This window comes from Chiloscyllium plagiosum, chromosome 30, assembly GCF_004010195.1.
Source record: "Chiloscyllium plagiosum isolate BGI_BamShark_2017 chromosome 30, ASM401019v2, whole genome shotgun sequence".
Taxonomy (NCBI): Eukaryota; Metazoa; Chordata; class Chondrichthyes; order Orectolobiformes; family Hemiscylliidae; genus Chiloscyllium; species Chiloscyllium plagiosum.
This window is the reverse complement of record NC_057739.1, coordinates 42,565,544-42,586,356: the sequence shown is the minus strand read 5'-3', so window position 1 is coordinate 42,586,356 and position 20,813 is coordinate 42,565,544. Positions and strand designations below refer to the sequence as shown.

Here is a 20,813-nt window from a genome sequence, read left to right as displayed (position 1 = left end):
TATGGGCCAAGTGCAGGGAAATGGGGTTAGCATGGATGGACATCTTGGTCAGCATAGATCAGTTTGGGCCAAAGGGCCTGTGCCCGTGCTGCAGGATTCTATGACTCAGGGTCTTATGTTTCAATCAAGTTGCTTCTTACTCTTCTAAATTTCAGCCGATACAGGCTGAGCCTGTCCAACTTTTCCTTATACAACAACCTGCCCATTGCAGGTATTAATCTGGTAAACCTTCTCTGAGCTGTTTCCAATGCAGTCACATCCTTCATCCAATAAGGTGACCAATAACACACAGTCCTCCCAATGTGGTCTCATCAGGGCCCTTTATAACTGAAGCATAACCTCTATACTTTTGTACTCATCGCCCCTTGTGATGAATAATGACACTCGATTGTATTTCTTCATTCCTTGTTGTGTCCACGTACTAACCTTTTGTGAATGATACACTAGGACCTCTGCATTTCGGAGCTCTGCAATTGCTCACCACTTAGATAACACACTTCCTTTTTAATTTTCCTGCCAAGCGGACAAGATCGCATTTTCCCATATCATATTCTAATTGACTGTTGTTTCGTACTAACTTCATCTATCCATTCCCTTTGTGATCTCCTTATGTCCTCTTCACAGCTTTCTCCCCTCCTTACCTTTGAATCGGCAGCAAATTTAGAAAACCCTATCTAGGTACACATGGCAATAATAAATCAAATTCAGTTAAATCAACTCATGTATATAAATGGAGAGCCCAGCACTGATCTCTGTGGCACTGTGTCAACCAGGAAATCACCCATTCTTTTCTACACTCTATACTCCTTCGAGTAAACATTAAAACAAGTAAACTAGTTAACTAATTGACAGTAGAAAAAGTGAAAAACATCAAAGGAACATTATCAAATTAGATTTGGCTAGCTTTCCTGAGGCCGATGATGGTCTCCGCTAGTGCTGGAAGATATCAAGTGTCGAGAATGTGGTGCTGGAAAAGCACAGCAGGTCAGGCAGCATCCAAGGAGCAGGAAAATCGACGTTTCGGGCAAAGGCCCTTCATCAGGAATGAGGCCTGAATCAGGAAGGTATCAAGTGGACTGTAAGACACAATGTTATGTGCAATGATTACCCAATGAATATGCCTCCCTGATAGATACTTAACCTCAAATTATTTAATGGATAGTTTGGCCTTTCCTGGGGCTGACAGCTGTCACTCAGTGATAGCTCAGTTGCTTCAGAGTCAGAGCGTCGGGTTCAAATCCCAGTCTGGGGGCTGAATGTGAAAATCAAGGCAGTACTGAAGGACTGCCACATTGTTGGAGGTGCTGTTTTTTAGACGAGACAGTGAATCGAGGCCCTGTCGATCTGCTGGTGTGGGATTTAAAAATTTCCACGGCATTGCTTTTTTTCAAGAAGGTCAGAGGAGTTGTTCTGGTCAATGTTTATCCCTCAATAAACATAACAAAATGCAGGTGAGTTGGTTATTATTCCATTGCTGTCTATAAGAGCTTGCTGCTACATTTCTTTTTTTACTCCTTATTCAGAAACATTGCATTGGCTATGACGTGCTTTGGGATGTCCAGTGGACATGAGAAGCAATTTAAAGAAATAAATGTTTCTTTCCAACGTCTCTATTTACCGAGGGCTACAGATCTGATTGTGGATGATGGTGACCTCCCAGGCTCTAACCTGTCCCATTTCAGTCTGTTTCGAGCAATGGCATGACATTATGTTTTGCATGATTTGGAGGTGCTGGTGTTGGACTGGGGTGTACAAAGTTAAAAATCACACAACACCAGGTTATAGAGCAACAAGTTTAATTACCTGGTGTTGTGTGATTTTTAATTATGATTCACATCCTCATTTCCAAATTTGTCGATGGCCTCGACCTAACCTCCTCCATTTCTCTGTCATCTCTTCCAGTCCCACAACACAACCCCCAACATCATCCCTGCCACCCTGCGGGAGGTCTAAACTCCTCAATTTCTAGCTTCTTGTGTAACGCCTAAGCAGAATCACTCTATCTCTGTAGTCCTGTCTTCAGTTGCCTGGAGATCAAGCTCCACCCTGCCTTTCTCTCTTTATCTCCCCTCCTTTAAGATGCTCCTTAAATCTACGTGCTTCCCTCCACTTCACCTGATAAAGGAGCAGGGCTCTGAAAGCTTGTGATTTCAAGTAAACCTGTTGGACTGTAACCTGGTATTGCGTGACATCTGACACTGGAAATGTGGATTCCAAAGGAGCAAAGAGAGATGCTATTTCAGGACTGTACCACAATGAGGTGCTGTTTTCATTTTTGATCATAGTTCTTCCTTGATCCTAACCAAAAGGGTCACTCTAGCTTTGGAACGAGGAACATTTGTTATCCTTAAGGCTTGTTCAGTGCTCAATTTCTGGAATCTATGAGAATTAGATCACAGTACCCCAGCTAACCACAGGGAACAAGATAAAATAAAATGTGAATCATGTAAACTCTGGGGATTTACTTGTTATCAGTCCACACCACAAAAAATAATTAGTTCACAATTTGTTTAACAGATGGAGAGAAATGTCTGGTCTTATTTTAAATGTTGTAAAATGGTAACTGTCCACATCAGATCTATTGTGAGGTTCATGGCAAACAAGTGACACTGGGGTTGTTTCTGTGCCGTGAGATGTAGCAGGAAATTATTTGGATTTGTTGTAATGCGCTCTGCTTCCGCCTCAGGATTGAGGCTGACTTGCTCCTATTCCTGGTCAAAGGACTCCGAATTAGCTGACCAGTGCAGAGTCTGATCCACGGACTCTGCCACAAGATTGGGGGGGGGTTTACTTGCTGGGGTGGGAGATGCTGGTTCTCCGAGGGTGGGGTCAAACACGGTGTTTGGAGGCCCGTGTGCTCCCTCTAATGCCACAACCTCACCCTTGCCTATCCCTGGCGGACTCTTCAGTGCCTTTCCAAACCAGGCATTCCCTATGCCACTAGGTCATGAGCCAGGAGACAACCAGAACGTCTGACATCTACGTGGGGATGCTTTGAGGGAAATCCCTGAGGTGTTCCCACCATCATTCGGTGGTCACATGTGGAGCATACGTTCCTCCAATGGAGCTGGCTTTGAGCTGCAATACTGGCCCCAGATTGGCTTGGGAGGGGAGCCTGCTCTTTCGACCGCACTCTTCAGTCCAATGGCCTCTTTCTGTCCCACATCAGCACTCAGTCAGGAAGAAGCTTTAACATTCTTCTGGGGGGCTTGAGGTGTCAGGATAGCTATCACCAGCTTGCAGTCTATATTTGACAGGTTTGTATGAGGGTGTAGAATTTCCTGGAACGACTGGAAGAAGTCTTGTTAATATTTTTAGTGGAACTGTTCAGATATGCTAAGACACTCAGCATGTCTGGCAATGTCTGTGCAGAGAGAAACAGAGTTAATTTTCGATGTGATTCAAGTGAAGTTTCAAGTCCAATGTGATTCTTCCCCTGAATGAAAGGTGTTGACAGAAGCAGAGGAGGGGGCAAAAGGAACAGGAGATGTAGATTCCAGTGCAAAATACATTGGGCTATTATTTTTTATTCAGTTGTGGGAGTTGGGCATCGGTGGCTGGGCACAGCGAGGGGGATATATTTTTAAGGTGAGAGGAGAGAGATTTAAAAGAAGACATGACAGGCAAATGTTTTACACAGACAGTGGTTTTTTTGTGGAATGAATTTCCTGAGGAAGTGGTGGATTTGGGTACAATTAAAAGTGTTTAAAAGACCCTTAGATAATTACATGAATAGGAAAGGTTGGAGGGATATGGGCTGGGAGTAGGCAGGTGGGACTAGTTTAGTTTGGGATTATGTTCGGTGTGGACTAGTTGGACCGAAGAGCCTGTTTCCATGCTGTATAGCTTTTTGACTCTAGTTACCCCTTGAAAAGGTGGGGTGAGCTGCCTTCTTGAACCGCTGTAGTCCATGTGCTGTGGGTTCACCCACAATGTATTTAGGGAGAGATTTCCAATATTCTGACCCAGCGAAGGGTCTGTTTCCGTGCTGTACACCTTTATGACTCTACAGTGAAGAAACAGTGGTATATTACCAAGTCAGGATTGTGATTGGCTTGGACGGGAACTTGAAGGGGATGGTGTTCCCATATATTTGCTGACCTTGTCCTTCTAGATGGAAGTAATCGTGGGCTTGGAAGGTGATGTCTGAGGATCTTTGGTGAATTTCTGCAGTGCATTTTGTAGATAGTACACGCTGCTGCTACTGACCATTGGTGGTGGAGGGAGTGGATGCTTGTGGATGTGGTGCCAATCAAGTGGGCTGCTTTGTCCTGGACGGTGCCAAGTCTTTGAGTATTGTTGGAGCTGCACTCATCGATAAATGCTGAAGAAAAGGAGATGTAAAATGGGTGTGAGTTAAGGTGTGAAAGGCCTCTGAAATAGCCCTGCACCCATTCAGTTCAAGGGGAGTTAGGGATGGGCCACAAACGCCGAGCCAGTGATGCTCACAGCCTGTGAAAGACTGAAAAAAGTGGTGTCCTCCTGAATATTGTATTTTTCATGTGAGTGGTGAACCAATTTATTGTTAGTGACACAGCCTGCCACCACAGTGATTCGACAGCTCCTCTGCTTTGTGTGGACAGATCACAAGAACAAGCCTTTGCTTTTCCAGTTACTGAGTTATTGCACGTGTCTCATTTAGGTTGCTGAGCTCTGTCCCACTCACCTTAAAGCCAGGGGATCCCTGAGATCCAGGTAATCCTGGGACACCAACACGACCACGGCCTCCGGGTTTCCCGAGGAATCCGACATTCCCGTCATCCCCCTGTTCTCCCTGAGGTTGAAGGGAAGACTACACGTTAACAGAGCTAACCGCCAACAGGGAATTCTAGAAGCAGTCGCTGTGATAATTCACTGGAGTGTAAGCAGAACACAGATCAATCAAGAGCAAAATAGATGGGGTGGGCCACATCGCAATTCACAGACTTTGAACTCCTGTACCAGAGCACCATTACCCTTTCTTCCTCCAACTGGATCAGTTTCTTCTGCAACTTTAGCCTCCCTGACCGAGCGTATTGTCCTGCAGCCCCTCCACGGCCTCAATACCCTTCCAGGAACCTGGCCCCACATTTATAACTTCAGCAACCAACACGCGGCCAATGTTTTCAACTTACCTTCTCAGAGAATATGTCTTCCTGTAGCCGGGAATTGCTTCACAAGGGGATGGTTGGTGGCTCAGTGGTTAGCACTGCTGCCTCACAGCACCAGGACCTGGATTCACTGTCTGTGTGGAGTTTGCACATTACTCCTTGTATTTGTGCGGGTTTCCTCTGGGTGCTCTGGTTTCCTCCCACAGTCCAATGACGTGTAGGTTAGGGTGGATTGGCCATGCTAAATTGCCTCTTGATGTCCAGGAATATGCGGACTAAGTGGATTGACCATGGGAAATGCAGGGTTTCAAGGATGGGATTGGGTCACCCTTCAGAGGTTGGTGTGAACTCGATGGGCCAAATGGCCTGCCCCCACACTGTAGGGATTCTATGAGATATAAAATGGCTGAGGCTGGATACTTTCTATAGAATTGATGATGCAGAAGGAAGCCATTCAGTCCATTTGTCCCATGCTAACTTTTTCGAGCACTTTAACCAGGATCTCTGCACAGTGTTTTGATTTATTATCCAATGCTCTATTCAATGCATCAGTTGTACCTGATTTCACCCATTTCCAATACTCACTGTCCAAAAAGGTTAATTTTTGTTTCACCTTGTTTTTTTTATTTCTTTTGCAAAACCTTTTAAATCTGAGCCCTCTGGTTTATGAATGGGAATGGTTTCTCTGCATTCGCTTTGTCCAGACCCCTCATGGTTTTGAAAACTTCTAACTTGTAGGAAAGCGGTAATTTCTTTCAATCGGGTATGATCAGGGATAATGTGTCCTTGGAGTTTCACTGCCAGGGGAGGATTGTGTCAAACAGTCCATTCCTTTAGCCATCTGCCGTGAGCAAAACGTGATTGATCAGTGGAAAAACTCAAAACTTCACATCCCACCTTTGTTGTGATTCTGCTATTGGACAGTGTCTACCTAATAATTGACTGATCTCAACAAATTACACTGGAACCCAATGTAGGTTTGTCAAATGTTAACACCAATGATCTTAAGATGAATGATGATGTGCATCCTCTACATGTGCATGAATGGTGCTGAACATTGTGCAGTCATCGGTGAACATCCTCACTACTGACCTTACATTGGAGGGAAGGTCATCGATGAAGCAGCTGAAGATAGTTGGGCCTAAGACACTACCCTGAGGAACTCCTGCAGAGATGTCCTGGAGCTAAGATGACTGACCTCTAACAGCCCTACCATCCTGTGGCTGACCACTTCAACCCCCCCCCTCCCCGCCTCCACTCCCCCAAGGACATGCAAATCCTGGGTCTCCTCCACCACCAAATCCAAGCCACCTGACAACTGGAGGAAGAATGCCTCATCTTCCACCTTGGGACCCTCCAACCACATGGCATCAACACTGACTTTTATCTCTCATCCTCCTTCCCCCTCCGCATTCCTGATGAAGGGCTTATGCCCAAAACGTCGATTCCCCTTCTCCTCGGTTGCTGTCTGACTTGCTGTACTTTTCCAGCGCCACACCTTTTGACTCTGACTCTCTTGCACCTACAGTCCTCACTTTCTCCATCTTCCTAAATGCCAGGTTTAATTCCAAATGGGAATTTACCACCGATTCCCATTGACCCCAGTTTGGCTAAGGCTCCTTGATGCCAAATGCAGCCTTGATGTCCAGGCCTGTCTTCTCACCGACCCTTGAATTTGGACCAAGGCTGTAATGAGCTAAGTGCCCTGGCATCAGCTATTGGTGAGCTGCCCTCTGAAATGTCTGAACAAGCCAGTCAGTTCAAGCACAATAGGGGAACCTGCAACACATGTTGGCATTTGGCAACAATGGTCGCATCTCGTGAAATAATTTTAGATAAAATATCTTTATTATTTGACCAGATTCAAAACTCACCTGTATTCCAGGCTTGCCAGTGATTCCGGGAGCACCATCCAGTCCTGGAGGACCCTCGTGACCTTGTCGACCAATGACACCTCTGGAACCAGGTGGCCCGATAGGACCCTGAGTGTTCGACACAAAACCTGCCATTAGTTACAGGTCTAACTATCTTGAAGTGCAGTGGTGCTGGACAATGCATTGTTTTTTTGTTCAGAAAGATCTTACAACAAACTAAGAGACCGTTACTATTGCAATATTGTATTAGTATTTGCTGTTGCACAGCCTTTGGATCATAACCACCGATCAACTCCAAGCCCCTTTGTAGCCAATGTAATGGTTTCAGCGTGTAATGACCCAATGGAGCTGGTGAATGAATGTGTGGGTAGAGTTTTGCTTTAACAGACAACACTTACCGGTGGGCCTGGACTCCCTTGCACGCCCTGGGAACCTGTCTTTCCCTTGCGCCCCTAAACAACAAAGAGAGGGTTAAAGGAAATAAAGTCTCGCATTTATATAGTGCCATCTTCAGGGTCATGAAAGAATTGAGAATTTTCCTCCCTAACCCCCCAGTTTGCCGTTTAACCCCTCACAGACACGTAGAGCTGATGTTTACTCAGGGAGTTCAAAGTGCACATGTTTACCTGCGTTTTACCGCCTAGAGCGAAGGAGAGGAATGGTGGAGGCTCCAACATTTGGCCTGTTATTTGGCTGATTACAATGCTCTCCAGCTCCTACTAACTGCTGTAGAGTCAGACAGCACAGAAACTGGCCCTTCGGCCCATCTCTTCCATGCTGACCAGGTTGCCTGAACTGAACTAGTCCCATTTGCCTGCATTTGGCCCATATCTCTCCAAACCTTTTCTACCCACGTACCTGTCCAAATGCCTTTTAAATGCTGTAAATGTACCAGCCTCTACCACTCCTTCTGGCAGCTCATTCCATACATGCACCACCCTCTGATTGAAAAAGTTGCCCCTTAGGACCCCTTTAAAACTCTTCCCTCTCACCTTAAACCTATGCCTCTAGTTTTGGATTCCCCCGGGGGAGGGAAAAGACCTTTTGTATTCACCTTATCCATGCCCCTCATGATTTTATAAATCTCTATAAGGTCAGCCCTCAGCCTCCTATGCTCCAGTGATAGAAGTCCCAGCCTATCCATCCTCTCCTTATAACTCAAACCCTCTAGTCTCGGTAACACCCTTGTAAATCTTTCTTGAGCCCTTTCTAGCTTAATAACATCCTTCCAAGAGCAGGGAGACCAGAATTGTACACAATACTCCAAATGTGGCCTCACCAGTGTCTTGTACAGCTGTAACAGGACATCCCAACTCCTGTACTCAATGCACTGACCAATGAAGGCAAGCCATTGTCACATGAATGGAGTAGACTCAGCATAAGAGTGCCAAGATACTAAACCATCTGCTCAGTCGGAGTAAGAGGGCACCCAGTCTTGGCTGTCATGTCCTCCAGTGAGACTTGAACCTAGAGATTCTAGAAGAGAGGCAGGGACACTACCCAGTGCACCACAAGATCTCTTTACTGGGACCTATTAGATGAAGGAACTGCCACTCAAACACACTGCACTCTTCACACTAATGGATGAACATACTCCTTACAGTAGTTTGAGGAATATATAAATGAGTGTATTCTTCCTCATTTGAGGAAGGATGTTCTGTCAATGGAAGGAGTGCAGTGATGATTTCCCAGACTGATTCCTGGGATGGCAGGTCCAGCAATTTCTGTTTGTTTCTGATTTACAGCAGCCACAGTTCCTTATCTAAGTACATGGGGTTGACCAGTTAGGACTGAGATGAGGAGAGATTTCTCCACTCAGAGTGGGGAGCCAATGGAATTCTCTGCCATAGAAAGGCATTGAGGCCAAAACATTGAATGTTTTCAAAGAGTTGGATCTAGTTCTTAGGGCTAAAGGGACCAAATGCTATGCAATAGACAGTAGGAACGGGGCACTGAGTTGGGCGATCAGCCACGATCATACTGAATGGTGGAGCAGGCTCGAAGGGCCAAATGGCCTACTCCTGCTCCTACTGTCTATGTCTCTATGTTACAGAGGCCTGGTTTCAGACTTGTTTAAAGACTGACCTGAAACACAGCCGCACATGGAAGATATTACAATGTTCACATTTCCTACGGAAGGGCAGGGTGATGAAACTTTGGGCTTCCCTTCAATGAAAGACTAGCTTTCGACTGTTGTCATTTTTCCAATTCTCAATAAAAAAACTTTTGGTGCCAGTCCACATGGAATACATTATAAATTTCAAAACTCTGCTCATCAACTACGATGTTCAAACTGCTGGCTTGCTTACAGGGAAAGGAGGTTAGCAATTGATACAGTGGAAAGGTTTGTAATTACTTAGTGAGAGAGCAGAACACTGCTGCAGGATTTGGAACTACTTAAACCCTTTCTTTGTTGCTGCAAACCGTCCCCTGGCACAATCTGACAGAAGTGTTGAAACACAACTCTTCCAGAGAGTCTACAACTTCCCATAGCTGGCTAACTTCTTGTCCTCAAACAATTCAGTTTCTGGGTTCTGAGGAATTCTGTGAATGAAATAAAACATGAGATCTTGGTGTCAGGCTGATGAAGGTCAAGAAGTAGACTCATCATCTGGAAAGTGTAATCGCTGAAATTATGGCCAACGATCCCAACAAACAGAACAGAGGAGTCACGCATTCAGCAGTCATGCTTTTGAAGTGACAGATGTTCTGGGAGGTTATGCCTAACCTTTGTCAAGCTCTGGTTAGGCCACGACTACATCTAATTTGATCCATCTCCCTTTTAGGGAAGATGTGAGCCTCCTAGAGAAGGATAGATTTTATCAGAACGTTTCCCTGGATGACTGAGTTTAATTCCAAGGTTTGAAAAGAGAAGTTGGAGCAAGGGAGATCGAGATGAGATATTTGATACAGGTGTACAAGATTATGACAGGTGGAGATAAGGTAGATAAACAAGGTCTGTTGAGGCATGGGGGTACTGCCCTTACCTCTGAGCCAAGAGGCTTGAGTTCAAGTCCACCTGCTCCACGGATATGTAAAACACCTCTAAACAGGTTGATGAGGGGCAGAAAAATATACAGCAGAAGGCTGTTGTGGGGACAGAGGAACTGTCCCTGTTTCTGGTCCAGGACGTCTGGGTTTAAGTCTCACCTACTCCAGAGGTGTGTCTGAACATGTTGCTTTTAAATATTTATAAGGTAGACATCATGATGGTGCCCCTGGGGAGAGAGCACGTGGTGTCCATCAATACTTGAGGAATTTGGAAAGAGATGGGAACTGCCAGGGCTTGAGTGTTTTATCTGCCCTTCCAACTCTGTTTTGTTTTAATCCTGCCCCGTTCTCCCTACCTTTCCCTCACCTTTGATGTCATTAGCACTACCCTTAATGGACCCCACATGTAAGTTGGTTATTAATTGGAAACACAGGTGATTACTGGCAGTGGATAACAGGTGAAAAATTACACAGGAGGTTTGGTGATGGGAATAAAGCATATTTTAAAAAATGGCAGACAAGTAAGATCATGCCTGGATGTCTTTGAAGGGTGGACACATAATGCCCACCAATACTCTCGATGCCTTTAAACAAATTTGAGCAACATGGGGGCTGGGTGTACTACATCCCCCACAACTCCATTCGAATGTAACCCTTCCCTCTTACCTTATCCTTAATCTTGCACCATCTCTGGGTATGGGGGTCAGCTTTGCTTATTTTAACTGGTGAAATGGAGGGGGGCGATTTGGTGATGATCTTTACAAACAATAAAATAGCTGTTGCGATTTTCCTCCTATGCTTTTGTGTTTCAGTGATAGAATTCTCACCTGCCAGGTGGGCAGCTTGGGTTCGATTCCTGGCTGATGCAATGGGAACCCTTTACTTCCAGTTTTACCACACTCCTGCTCAGTGGGGCTCCTGTGGTACAGCGGCAGTGTCCCTACCTCTGACACAAATCAGGGGGTGGGGAGCAGGGTTGGCCCCAGCTGCCCCAGAGATGTGTCTCGGGACATTTGAATAGGTTGGTTAAACCTATTACAAGGGGTAGGGGATGTTGTTTCAAGGCTCTCAGTAGGGGATGAGTAATGTCCTCTGTTGGGTATCTGTCCTGCTGAACAGTGACATTCCCTCTAAGCCCTATGTGGTTGACACGATTTGGAGATGCTGGTGTTGAACTGGGGTTTACAAAGTTAAAAGTCACACAACACCAGGTTATAGTCCAACAGGTTTAATTGGAAGCACTAACTTTCGGAGCACTGCTCTTTCATCAGGTGGTTGTGTAACCACCTGATGAAGGAGCAGCGCTCCGAAAGCTAGTGCTTCCAATTAACTTGTTGGACTATAACCTGGTGTTGTGTGATTTTTAACTATGTGGTTGACATTCTGATTTCTCCAGACACTGGCATGCATGGGCCTCACAGCTCCCCCCAGTGGCTGGAGGTCTCCATTTGCAAAGTGGAGTTAAGGATGATTAGATTAGCCATGATCTCACTGAATGGTGGAGGAGGCTCGATAGGCTGAACGGCCTGAAATAACCTCACAGAGGCTGGTATCTCATCACCAAACCACCTTTTTATGTACTAACCAACAGTCCTTGATTAGAAAGCCTGCATTCACGTCCCATCTCCTTCAGAGGTGTGTAAAAATATCTCTCAACAGGTTGATGTAGAAAATATCAATCCTTTGATAGACACGGTGACCAAAACTTCAGAGTCAGGGTCAGTTGGTGTCAGATAGGATGGCTTCGGATTGGTTCTATGTTCTAGTATCCCCGACACTCAGCCTTTTTTTATGTCAGCCAGGGTTCCCTGATTGGACCAGATCAATGGCCCCAATCTGGGAACTCATATTCTATGAGGTCAACCAACTGGATCAGTGCAGCCTACTTCTGTTTCAAGGTGTTATGGTCTTAAATTAGAGGGAATACCACCCTATATAGAGAGAAGTTGATGGGCTGAATGAATTCTTGTGCGTTGTAATGACTCAACAAACAGAATAAAGATTAGACTTGGTGGATAGTGAGCTCCCAATCTTGTCCAGTGAGGTATCAAGTAAATAGCAAGAAGGGAGCTAGCTGTTGCTAAGTTGCTCCCCTTTCCTGTTGCCTGATTAATTACAGGATGGTTGGCTCCGTGCCCACGAGTTGATTTGTCTGTTTCCACCGGTCTGCTTCCACCCCGAATGTCTCAGACACAGATCATGCAAAAATAAAGGCGGTTGAAATCTCAGTCAGATCACTGCGTAGATCAGAAGGCAGCCTTAACCAGGATCTATCCCCCTGATGCTATTTGGCCTGTTTCTCTGGATTCAGATTTCACAAAAAGCTGCAAGTTAATATGTAACTGGAACATTTGGTGACTACTTTTCCCCAGATGTAAATTCTATTAAACATTCACGCTGAGAGAACGATTCTGCCAGACTGACGTGATACGCTGTAGTTTGGCTCAGTCTGCCTGCTCTCTCAGTTATCATTCATTAAGCTGCTGACTACTCACGTCCTAACCTTACACAATCTCACTCTGCCGCCAATCCCATCCAGACCTGCCAAACATGTGCTCTTTCATTATTTCCGGTTGGAATGCAAGTTAGAGTACTCAGTAGCAAATGGGAAGTGTATTGCTTTCCTCTGACAATCTTGCTCACGTTGACTGTCCCCTTTGATCAGGTCAGGACTGCACCGTGTGGTGCGGGTTTGGTTAGCTGGGTGGTACGGGTCTCAGCACTGGGACTGATAGTGGAGGCTGCACCTCACAGTTGGCTCAGTCACCCTAACAGCACCGTCGTCGCTATAACCAGAAGAAATAGGAGCAGGAGACCATTCAGCCCATCAAGTCGGCTCCGCCATTCAATGAGATTGTGGCTGATCTGATCGTTCCCAACTCCGCTTTCCTGTTTTTTCCCCATGACCATCAATTCTCTTACTGATTAAAAACCTCTCTACCGCAACCTCTCCCAGCCTCAATGTAAACCGATGATCATTGCTGGGATATATTGATGCTTATCAGGTAAGTAGGGTCTGGGGCAGCTGGGGTCTATCAAGATGGTCCCAGTGAGGAGGGGGAATTGGGTCTTGTGTTGCTGAGGACAGGTGGGTACCCATGTTGTGACCATTCGCGCTGGGGCTGGTGTTCTAGGGAGAGATCCCTTTCACGAGGTGAAGAGTGACCCCCCCCCACCCACCAACTCCCCAATCCTCCCTCAGAGCCCACTGAAGGGTCTTCGTGGACTTCTCCACCTTTGCTGAGAGGCAGTGACTCCCAGGTTGGCAAAACACCACCTTAAACCATAGAGGAACACAACTGATATCAGTGAATTAGGCACTAGGCAAGTGGATGATCTAACAACATCTTTCCCATCTGGCAAACTGGCATGGTGCTGGGAAGACAAGGGGGACATTGTTCACCATCTTCAGATACCATTTTCTGAGTCCTTCCTCATTCCACCCCCACTACATGCCATTCCGCACCACCATCACTCTACTCCAAACATACACAGACACACACAAAGAACACCAATCTTTCTGATGGCGAATCTTAACTGGGACAAAGAGTAAAATAAGATATGAAGAATGAAGTCATTTCTGGAGACGAAGACTGAAACATGCTGAAGGCTACAGTTTTTACTGAAGGTCAGTGTTTGTTAGTCATTTTAGCAGTGGAAATTGCATTTTCAGTGTTATCACATTTTATCCTTACTTTATTACCAAGGGAATGGAGTATAAAAATGGGGAGGTTTTGCTAAGACTGTGCAAGGCACTAGACAGACCTCTGCTGGAATACTATGAACAGTTTTGAGTTTCTTATCTCAGGAAAGATACACTGGCATTAGAGGCAGTCCAGAGAAGTTTCAGTCAGCTGATCCTGGGGATGGAGGGACTGTCTTATGAGGAAAGGTTGAGTAGATTGGGCCTGTATTCGTTAGTGTTTAGAAGAATCAGGGATGGTCTTACTGAAACATACAAGACTTAGAGGACTTGACAGGAAAGACGTGGAAAAGATGTCTCTACTTGTAGGAGAATTTAGGACCCGAGAGCGTCAGTTTAGAATAAGGGGTCACCCAAATAGGACAGAAACGAGGAGAAACTTCTTCTCTCAGAGGGGAGTGAATCTGTGGAATTCCTTGTCAATAGACGTGGAGCACAGCAGGTCAGACAACCTCCGAGGAGCAGGAAAGTCAATGTTTCGGGTTGAAACTCTTTGTCAGAATTCTTTATTGCAGACGGTGGTTGAAACTAGGTCATTAACTATATTAATATTCAAAGTCTATTAAGTCCAAAGATGTGTAGACAAGGTGGATTAGCCACTGGAAATGCAGCGTTACAGGGTAGTGGGGTGGGTCTGGGTGCACTTCGGTGGGTCAGTGTGGACTTGATGGGCTGAATGGCCTGCTTCCACACTGTAGGGATTGCATGATGTTATATTCAAGGCTGAGATAGATGTTTTTAATCAGTAAGGGCATCAAGAATTATGGGGTAAAGGTAGAAAAGTGGAACTGAGGTATACCAGATCAGTCATGATCTCACCGAATGGTGCAGCAGCCTCACGGGCTGAATTGACTACCTCTGCTCCTATGTCTTACAGTCTTACTTTGAAAATATAGCAGTTTAAAGATAAAGTGGGTAAGACCATTCTGTGGGTGAAGATGAGGTGAACTATTGTAGCAGGCGGATATGGACACAGCAACGTAGTGGGCTGGCTGGCGGCAAATAATGTTCAATGCAAGGAATATGAGATAATACATTTAGAGATACAAGAACATTTTAAAGAAAAGGATATTGCAAGTACAAGGCAAAGTACAGAGAGATTTAGCATGAAGGCACATAGGTTTTTAAAATGTGGAACTGCACCTGGGAAAACCACATGGAAGTCTTACTTTAATAGATAATTGATTACAGATTTAAAAAGAGATGTCAATTTTGTAGAAAATCCAAATAAACCATTGTTAGAGTATCGTGCTTTATTTATAATTATATATATATATATATATATATATATGTAAGCAGATAATATATGAATAATAGTTTTTATAAGAATTATTATCCTGTTATAAGTGTTAATGTCATTAAGGACAAGAGAAACTGATGTTGGATATTACCTGTCAGTCATCATATGTAAGCATAAGGCAGTTTGGATACAGGGGTGTATAATAAACAGTTACTTGTTTTTAAGTTCAGAAACCTACAGAGCCACTTATATGATCTGAGTTGGTGAACTGGGGACTTTGGATAGTTTGACTGAATCTTTGCACAACTGTGACAACTCCAGGGATTGTGGGATTTGATTTCCGGCGCAATGCTCCGGTGACTTGCGACAATACATACATTTATTTGTGAAGGCAGTCTGTTGAATTGCTCAGTCTTAACTTTGCCTCATACCAGCAGCCCCCTGCGTGTATGTGCTTGATGATAACTAATACTGACTATCTGTTTCTGTAAATCTTAAAAAAGGTGAAATATTAGTGCAGGAGCAGTTAAACTGCAGCAGGTACAATATGCCAAAGTAGCACTCCCAAGACTTGAGCTGGCTAGATGAAATGTTTAGTTTGTTGTAGGGCAGTTGAGCTACAGTCACCTACCGCTTGACCCTTCGAACCTTTCACACCTGGTTTACCTGGAGGTCCTGGGTTACCCTAGAAGTTCAAAACAAACAATGAAGGAATTATCTGCATCGCTTGTAAGTCTGTGTTCTTACATGTGGAATCAATTACTGCAAAACCTTTCCCATCCAAAGGAACTCTCAATCACACAAATAATCCGCAGCACTCAAAGAGTTTACAGAGCTGGATAAGAAATGTTCTGCATTCTAATAAAATGAAATCTTAATCTCAGGGAGGATTTACACCAGCTTGTGGGTTTTAATAAAGTGTCAATGTGCACTTACCGGTAAACCTTGCTGACCTTGTTTCCCCCTCTCTCCATCCAGCCCTCGCTGGCCCTGTAAGTGGATGGAAACCAGTCAATACTAACGGTGCCAAATCCAACAGAGTTCGATTACACTCTGTGAATTTTAATCTAAACACTCAAGTAACATTATGTCTGTGCACTGCCTATTGCTCTCATTCAATGTGGGGATGACCTTTTATAGAAAGGGATAACAGAGATGGTATACCAGTAGAAGCCAGTTAGGAAGCCACGTGTGATAATCCTCTGTGCTGTCAGTGATCGCTGAGGGATAAACCAGTATAAATTGTCACACTGGGAAACGATCAAAGTGGAAACTTCTGTTTGCAATAGACAGGAGAGGACTCTGCTCCACAATGGTTTAGGAACATAGTTCTCTCTCTGGGATGTGTTGGACAACGACCATGCAAGATATCCTGGGTTCATAACCCAAATGAGCCCTCTGTTACAGCTGATGCATGTTGTTGGTCATATTTAAGAGGGAAAGAAAGGCTCTTGTGGTAGTGTCCCCACTCCCAGACCAGGAGGTTCGGGTTCAAGTCCCACCTGCTATAGAGGTGTGTCAGAAATATCCAACAGGAAAGAAAGAATAACCAAGAGCATCTAGGGCTTTCATGGTGCAGTGGCAGTGTCCCTATCTCTCAGCCAAATGACACAGGTTCAGATCACACCAAGAGTTATAAAGTCCCTGCAGGCTATTCAGTCCATACTGACCCTCTGAAGAGCAACCCACCCAGACCCGTAACCCCACATTTCCCATGGCTAACCCACCTCACTGCACAGTAGGGGCAATTTCCCATGGCCAATCCACCTAGCCGCATATCCCTGGACACTATGGGCAATTTAGCATGACCAATCCGACCTAACCTACACATCTTTTGACTGTGGGAGAAAACTGGAGCACCCGGAGGAAACCCACACAGACACAGGGAGAACTTGCAAACTCCACACAGGCAGTCGCCCGAGGCTGGAATCAAACTCGGGTCCCCGGCGCTGTGAGGCAGCAGTGCTAACAATTGAGCCACCCTGTCGCAGGCTGGTAATCGCCAGGTTTATTGTTTTGGTTTCCATTGGGGGACAGGTGTCAATCAGGGACATTGATAGATGTACCAATGAGGTGAAGTGCCAGTATTGGTAGATGCAGATACCATCTATCAACCCCTCAGAAAACGAACACGAAATGACATCACCATAAACCCCAGGAACCCCATCCAGGATAAACATATAAATAGAAAGCAGGAGACAACAGCTTCGCTTCACTTGCAGGTCGCCACTGATGATGTTACCTAGCCAGGTAATGAAACGTCTGGATACCAAACCTACAGCTCAGCGAGCAAACCTACACCCTAAACCTCAACCTGAGCTACAAACCTTCACAAACCTTGCCAGTATTTTCTTTAGCACTAAGCTATGCTTGGCTAACACTGCTTGACCCATTTGTGGAGATCTCTGTTCATGCCCCTGATCCCGAGGTTTACGCTCCCACCATTCTGATTGGTGCTCACACCCACACAGGCAAAACCCAAGTGCAAGCTGTAATCCGAGAAGATTCAGGGTGAGGGTAGGCCACAAAGGACCTTGTGAATAAAGACGAAGATTTTAAAATCCAGGAGGCATTGTTTGGGGAAACAATGTTGGTCGCTGAATAGAATTTGGTGTGATCGGGGACTGGGGCAGTTGAACCCCAATCAAACTCAGGTTAGGTGCGAGGTGGATAATTGGGCAACTGGGCAAGCCCGGAATAGTCAAACCTCGAGGTAATGACAGCACCTGGAAATCAGGCCCCACCATTGCTCCTGGCCCAGATACCAACATGGCAGCCTTGAATCTGACCCGAGCACAGAGGTCCCCCCAGGGCTTCGGGCTCACTGGATGGAAACTGGCCTTTGGAGAAGGAATATCGAAACACTCATGAGGAGGATACAGGTGCACCTGTCATTACCCATACAACAACAATAACTGCCATCTAACTGATCTACAAGGCCACCTGACAAACACGCAATCATTTTTGGACATGTTAGGACACACCTCTGGAGCAGGCCTCATGGCTTAGAGGGAGGGACGCTACCATTGCACCACAAGAGCCTCTTAATTCCATTACATTGATATTCTCTAGTCGACCTGTTCAGACATGCTATTGCACCCCTCTGGGAAGCAGGTGGGACCTTGTTCTTAAGATTTTGTACCTGGGTTCTTGTATCTAAGATGGCGCCTTGTGTGGTGACATTGTACACTTTTCACTATACTTGAGTACACATGACAATAAAATCAAGATCAAATCATATCAACCTCCTGGCTCAGAGGTAGGAATATTACCACTGCATCACTGGCTCCCTAAGCTGCAGACATTTTACGGTCAGCATTTTGTCTGCACACCTTGAGTCCTGTGACTCAATGCCAGTTTTCACACCTATGAAATCTCAGCCTGTGACAGTATTTGTCCATCTGTCAGACTAATCTGTCGCCAAACAAGAGACCAGTTCAGAGCCAAATTGCATCAAGTGGCAGAAATGAGCTCAGGTGATTACTGTGCCAGCCCCAGGAGATATGACTGAGATTCACTCACTAATTGCAGAAGTGTACAACACACCTTTCTGAAAGGAGGGCTTTTCCCTGTTCTCTTTAGCTGCTGTCCTGACTGTCCAATCCACTCGTCAAGAGGAATGTTCATTGAAGTCAAAATAATGCAGGGGGCTCTTCCTGCAGTCCAGGCAGTAAGGCAGACTCCAACACAGCTCTGTGAGTTAATGGGACAGTACGCCTGCCCATTCCAACACCAGCCGACAGTGTGTTAACAGGCTTCACTTCCCCTCTTTGCTCATCACCCTCCCAGTGCTTTTGGTTGTCAAGGCTTTGATAGCACCTTCCAAACCTACCCCTTGAAAGGAAAGGGCAGCAGATACATGGCAACACCATTTCTGCAAATCCCTCATCATCCAGACAATATATCGCTGCTCCTTCAGTGTTCGCTGGGTCAAAACCCTGGAAACTAACAGCACTGTGGGAGTATTGACACAACATGGACTGTAATGGTAGGAGAAGGTAGCTCTCCACCACTTGGTCTGAGATGATTACGAATGGCCAATTAATGTTGGCCTAGTCAGCCACACCCCCATCCCTTTGAATGAATAAGAACAATCCCTTCCCCACCGCCGCTTAAGCCTCTCTCTTCCTTGACAACCCTCCCAATAACATGCCTAATATTATGTATCTCTCTACAGCAATTCAAGAAGGTAGCTCATATAATCCCTACAGTGTGGAAGCAGGCCCCACCAAACCCACAACAACTACCATATCCCTGTAATCCCATGGCTAACCCACCTAGCCTGCACATCCCTGGACACTATGGGCAATTTAGCATGGCCAATCAAATTGGCCTGCCCATCTTTGGACTGTGAGAGGAAACTGGAGCACCCGGAGGAAACCCATACAGAGACAGGGAGAATTTGCAAACTCCACACAGACAGCCACCTGAGGCTGGAATTGAACCCTAGTCCCTGTTGCTGTGAGACAGCAGTGGTAACCACCGTGCAGCAGCTCACAAGCATCTTCTCAAGGGGCAACTAGGGACGGGCATTAAGTGCTGGCCCAGTTAGCGACACCCATGAGTGAATGAAAAAATCTTCATTGACCAATACGATTTGGTCATCTGGCATAGTATGTGACAGTGACAAATTTCTGTGTGATAATCACCCCCGGAATACAGCTGGGGGCGTGTTATGACACAGAGGATGCTATATAAATAGAATGTGTTTTTTTGCTTGGTCTTTGACTTTGATGTCAGCAGTTTCACAACCAGAAACCTCAAATACGACATACAATCAATGTCAAAAAATGGCCAGGTTTCACTGTATGAGAGTGAGGTGTTCATGGAAGGATGAGCATTGTCATTCATTGACAATCTCTACACCTTCACAGATTGGACCAGCTGGTTAAATCACAGATAAATGAACCACAAGTGATGGTGACTACCAGCTGGAGAAGGGTTGTCACGGCCATTTTTACAGGGCAGTGTACAGTCCCATTTGCCCAGCCCATCACACAAACCAGCTTTCCGTCCACTGGCTCAGTCTACACTTCCCACTGACTTGGGAACTCAGCCAACATCATCAAAGACCCCTCCCATCCTGGTTATACTCTCTTACACCCTCTTCCATTGGGCAGAAGATACAAAAGCTTGAAAACACATACCAACAAATACAAGAACAGCTTTTTCATTGTCGTTATCAGATTTATGAACAGACCTCTCATATATTCAAGCTGATCCTTCTCTGCACCTTCTCTGTAGCTGTAACACTTTATTCTGCATTCTGTTCTATTTACCCTGATGTACTTATGTAACATGATTTTACTTGTCACTGTCACATACTATGCCAGGTGACCAAATTGTGTTGATCAATGAAGATGGATTGTGCACAAAACAATACTTTTCACTGTGAAAATGATAAATTGAATCAATCAAATCAAATCAGTGGGACAGACAGACACTGAGAGAAATATTGAATAACCTACAACATAACCAGGATCTCCAGGTTCACCTCTCTCTCCTCGCTCTCCGATTGGGCCCTGTGGAAACATAACACTTGCGTTAGTTCAAACATTTCTCCTCTTTCGCCAGAAATAGTGGATAAAACATTCAGAGGTGATCTTCGAGCAGGGCTATATGTGAGAGAATACTTGCCCCCATTGATCAGGAATTCCAGCACGTTGGGTCACAGCTTCAGAATAAGGGGTCACCTGTTTAGAACACCTATGATGGGTCTCTTCACTCAAAGGATTGTGTGATTTTTGAAATTCTCCTTCCCAGACAGTTGTGGATGCCCAGTTGTTCTGTACAGTCAGGACAGTGAGCAATAGACGTTTGCATACTATCAGAATTATGGGTAAATATCGAAGATTGGAGCAGGAGTAGGCCATTCAGCCCATCAAGCCTGCTCCGCCATTCAGTATGATCATGGC

At 45.3% G+C, this 20,813-nt stretch overlaps 1 protein-coding gene across 1 annotated transcript in view; it reads right to left on the bottom strand.

The window, feature by feature from the left end:
• col27a1b (collagen, type XXVII, alpha 1b) overlaps window positions 1-20,813 on the bottom strand; it is a 551,847-nt gene that overhangs the window by 14,888 nt on the left and 516,146 nt on the right. Inside the window, exons 43-48 of the mRNA XM_043719710.1 lie at window positions 20,367-20,420; window positions 15,835-15,888; window positions 15,530-15,583; window positions 7,363-7,416; window positions 6,965-7,072; window positions 4,667-4,774 (exon numbers count right to left, since the gene is read on the bottom strand). Of these exons, the coding sequence (XP_043575645.1) occupies window positions 4,667-4,774; window positions 6,965-7,072; window positions 7,363-7,416; window positions 15,530-15,583; window positions 15,835-15,888; window positions 20,367-20,420 (432 nt within the window). The remainder of the gene's footprint in view (window positions 1-4,666; window positions 4,775-6,964; window positions 7,073-7,362; window positions 7,417-15,529; window positions 15,584-15,834; window positions 15,889-20,366; window positions 20,421-20,813) is intronic.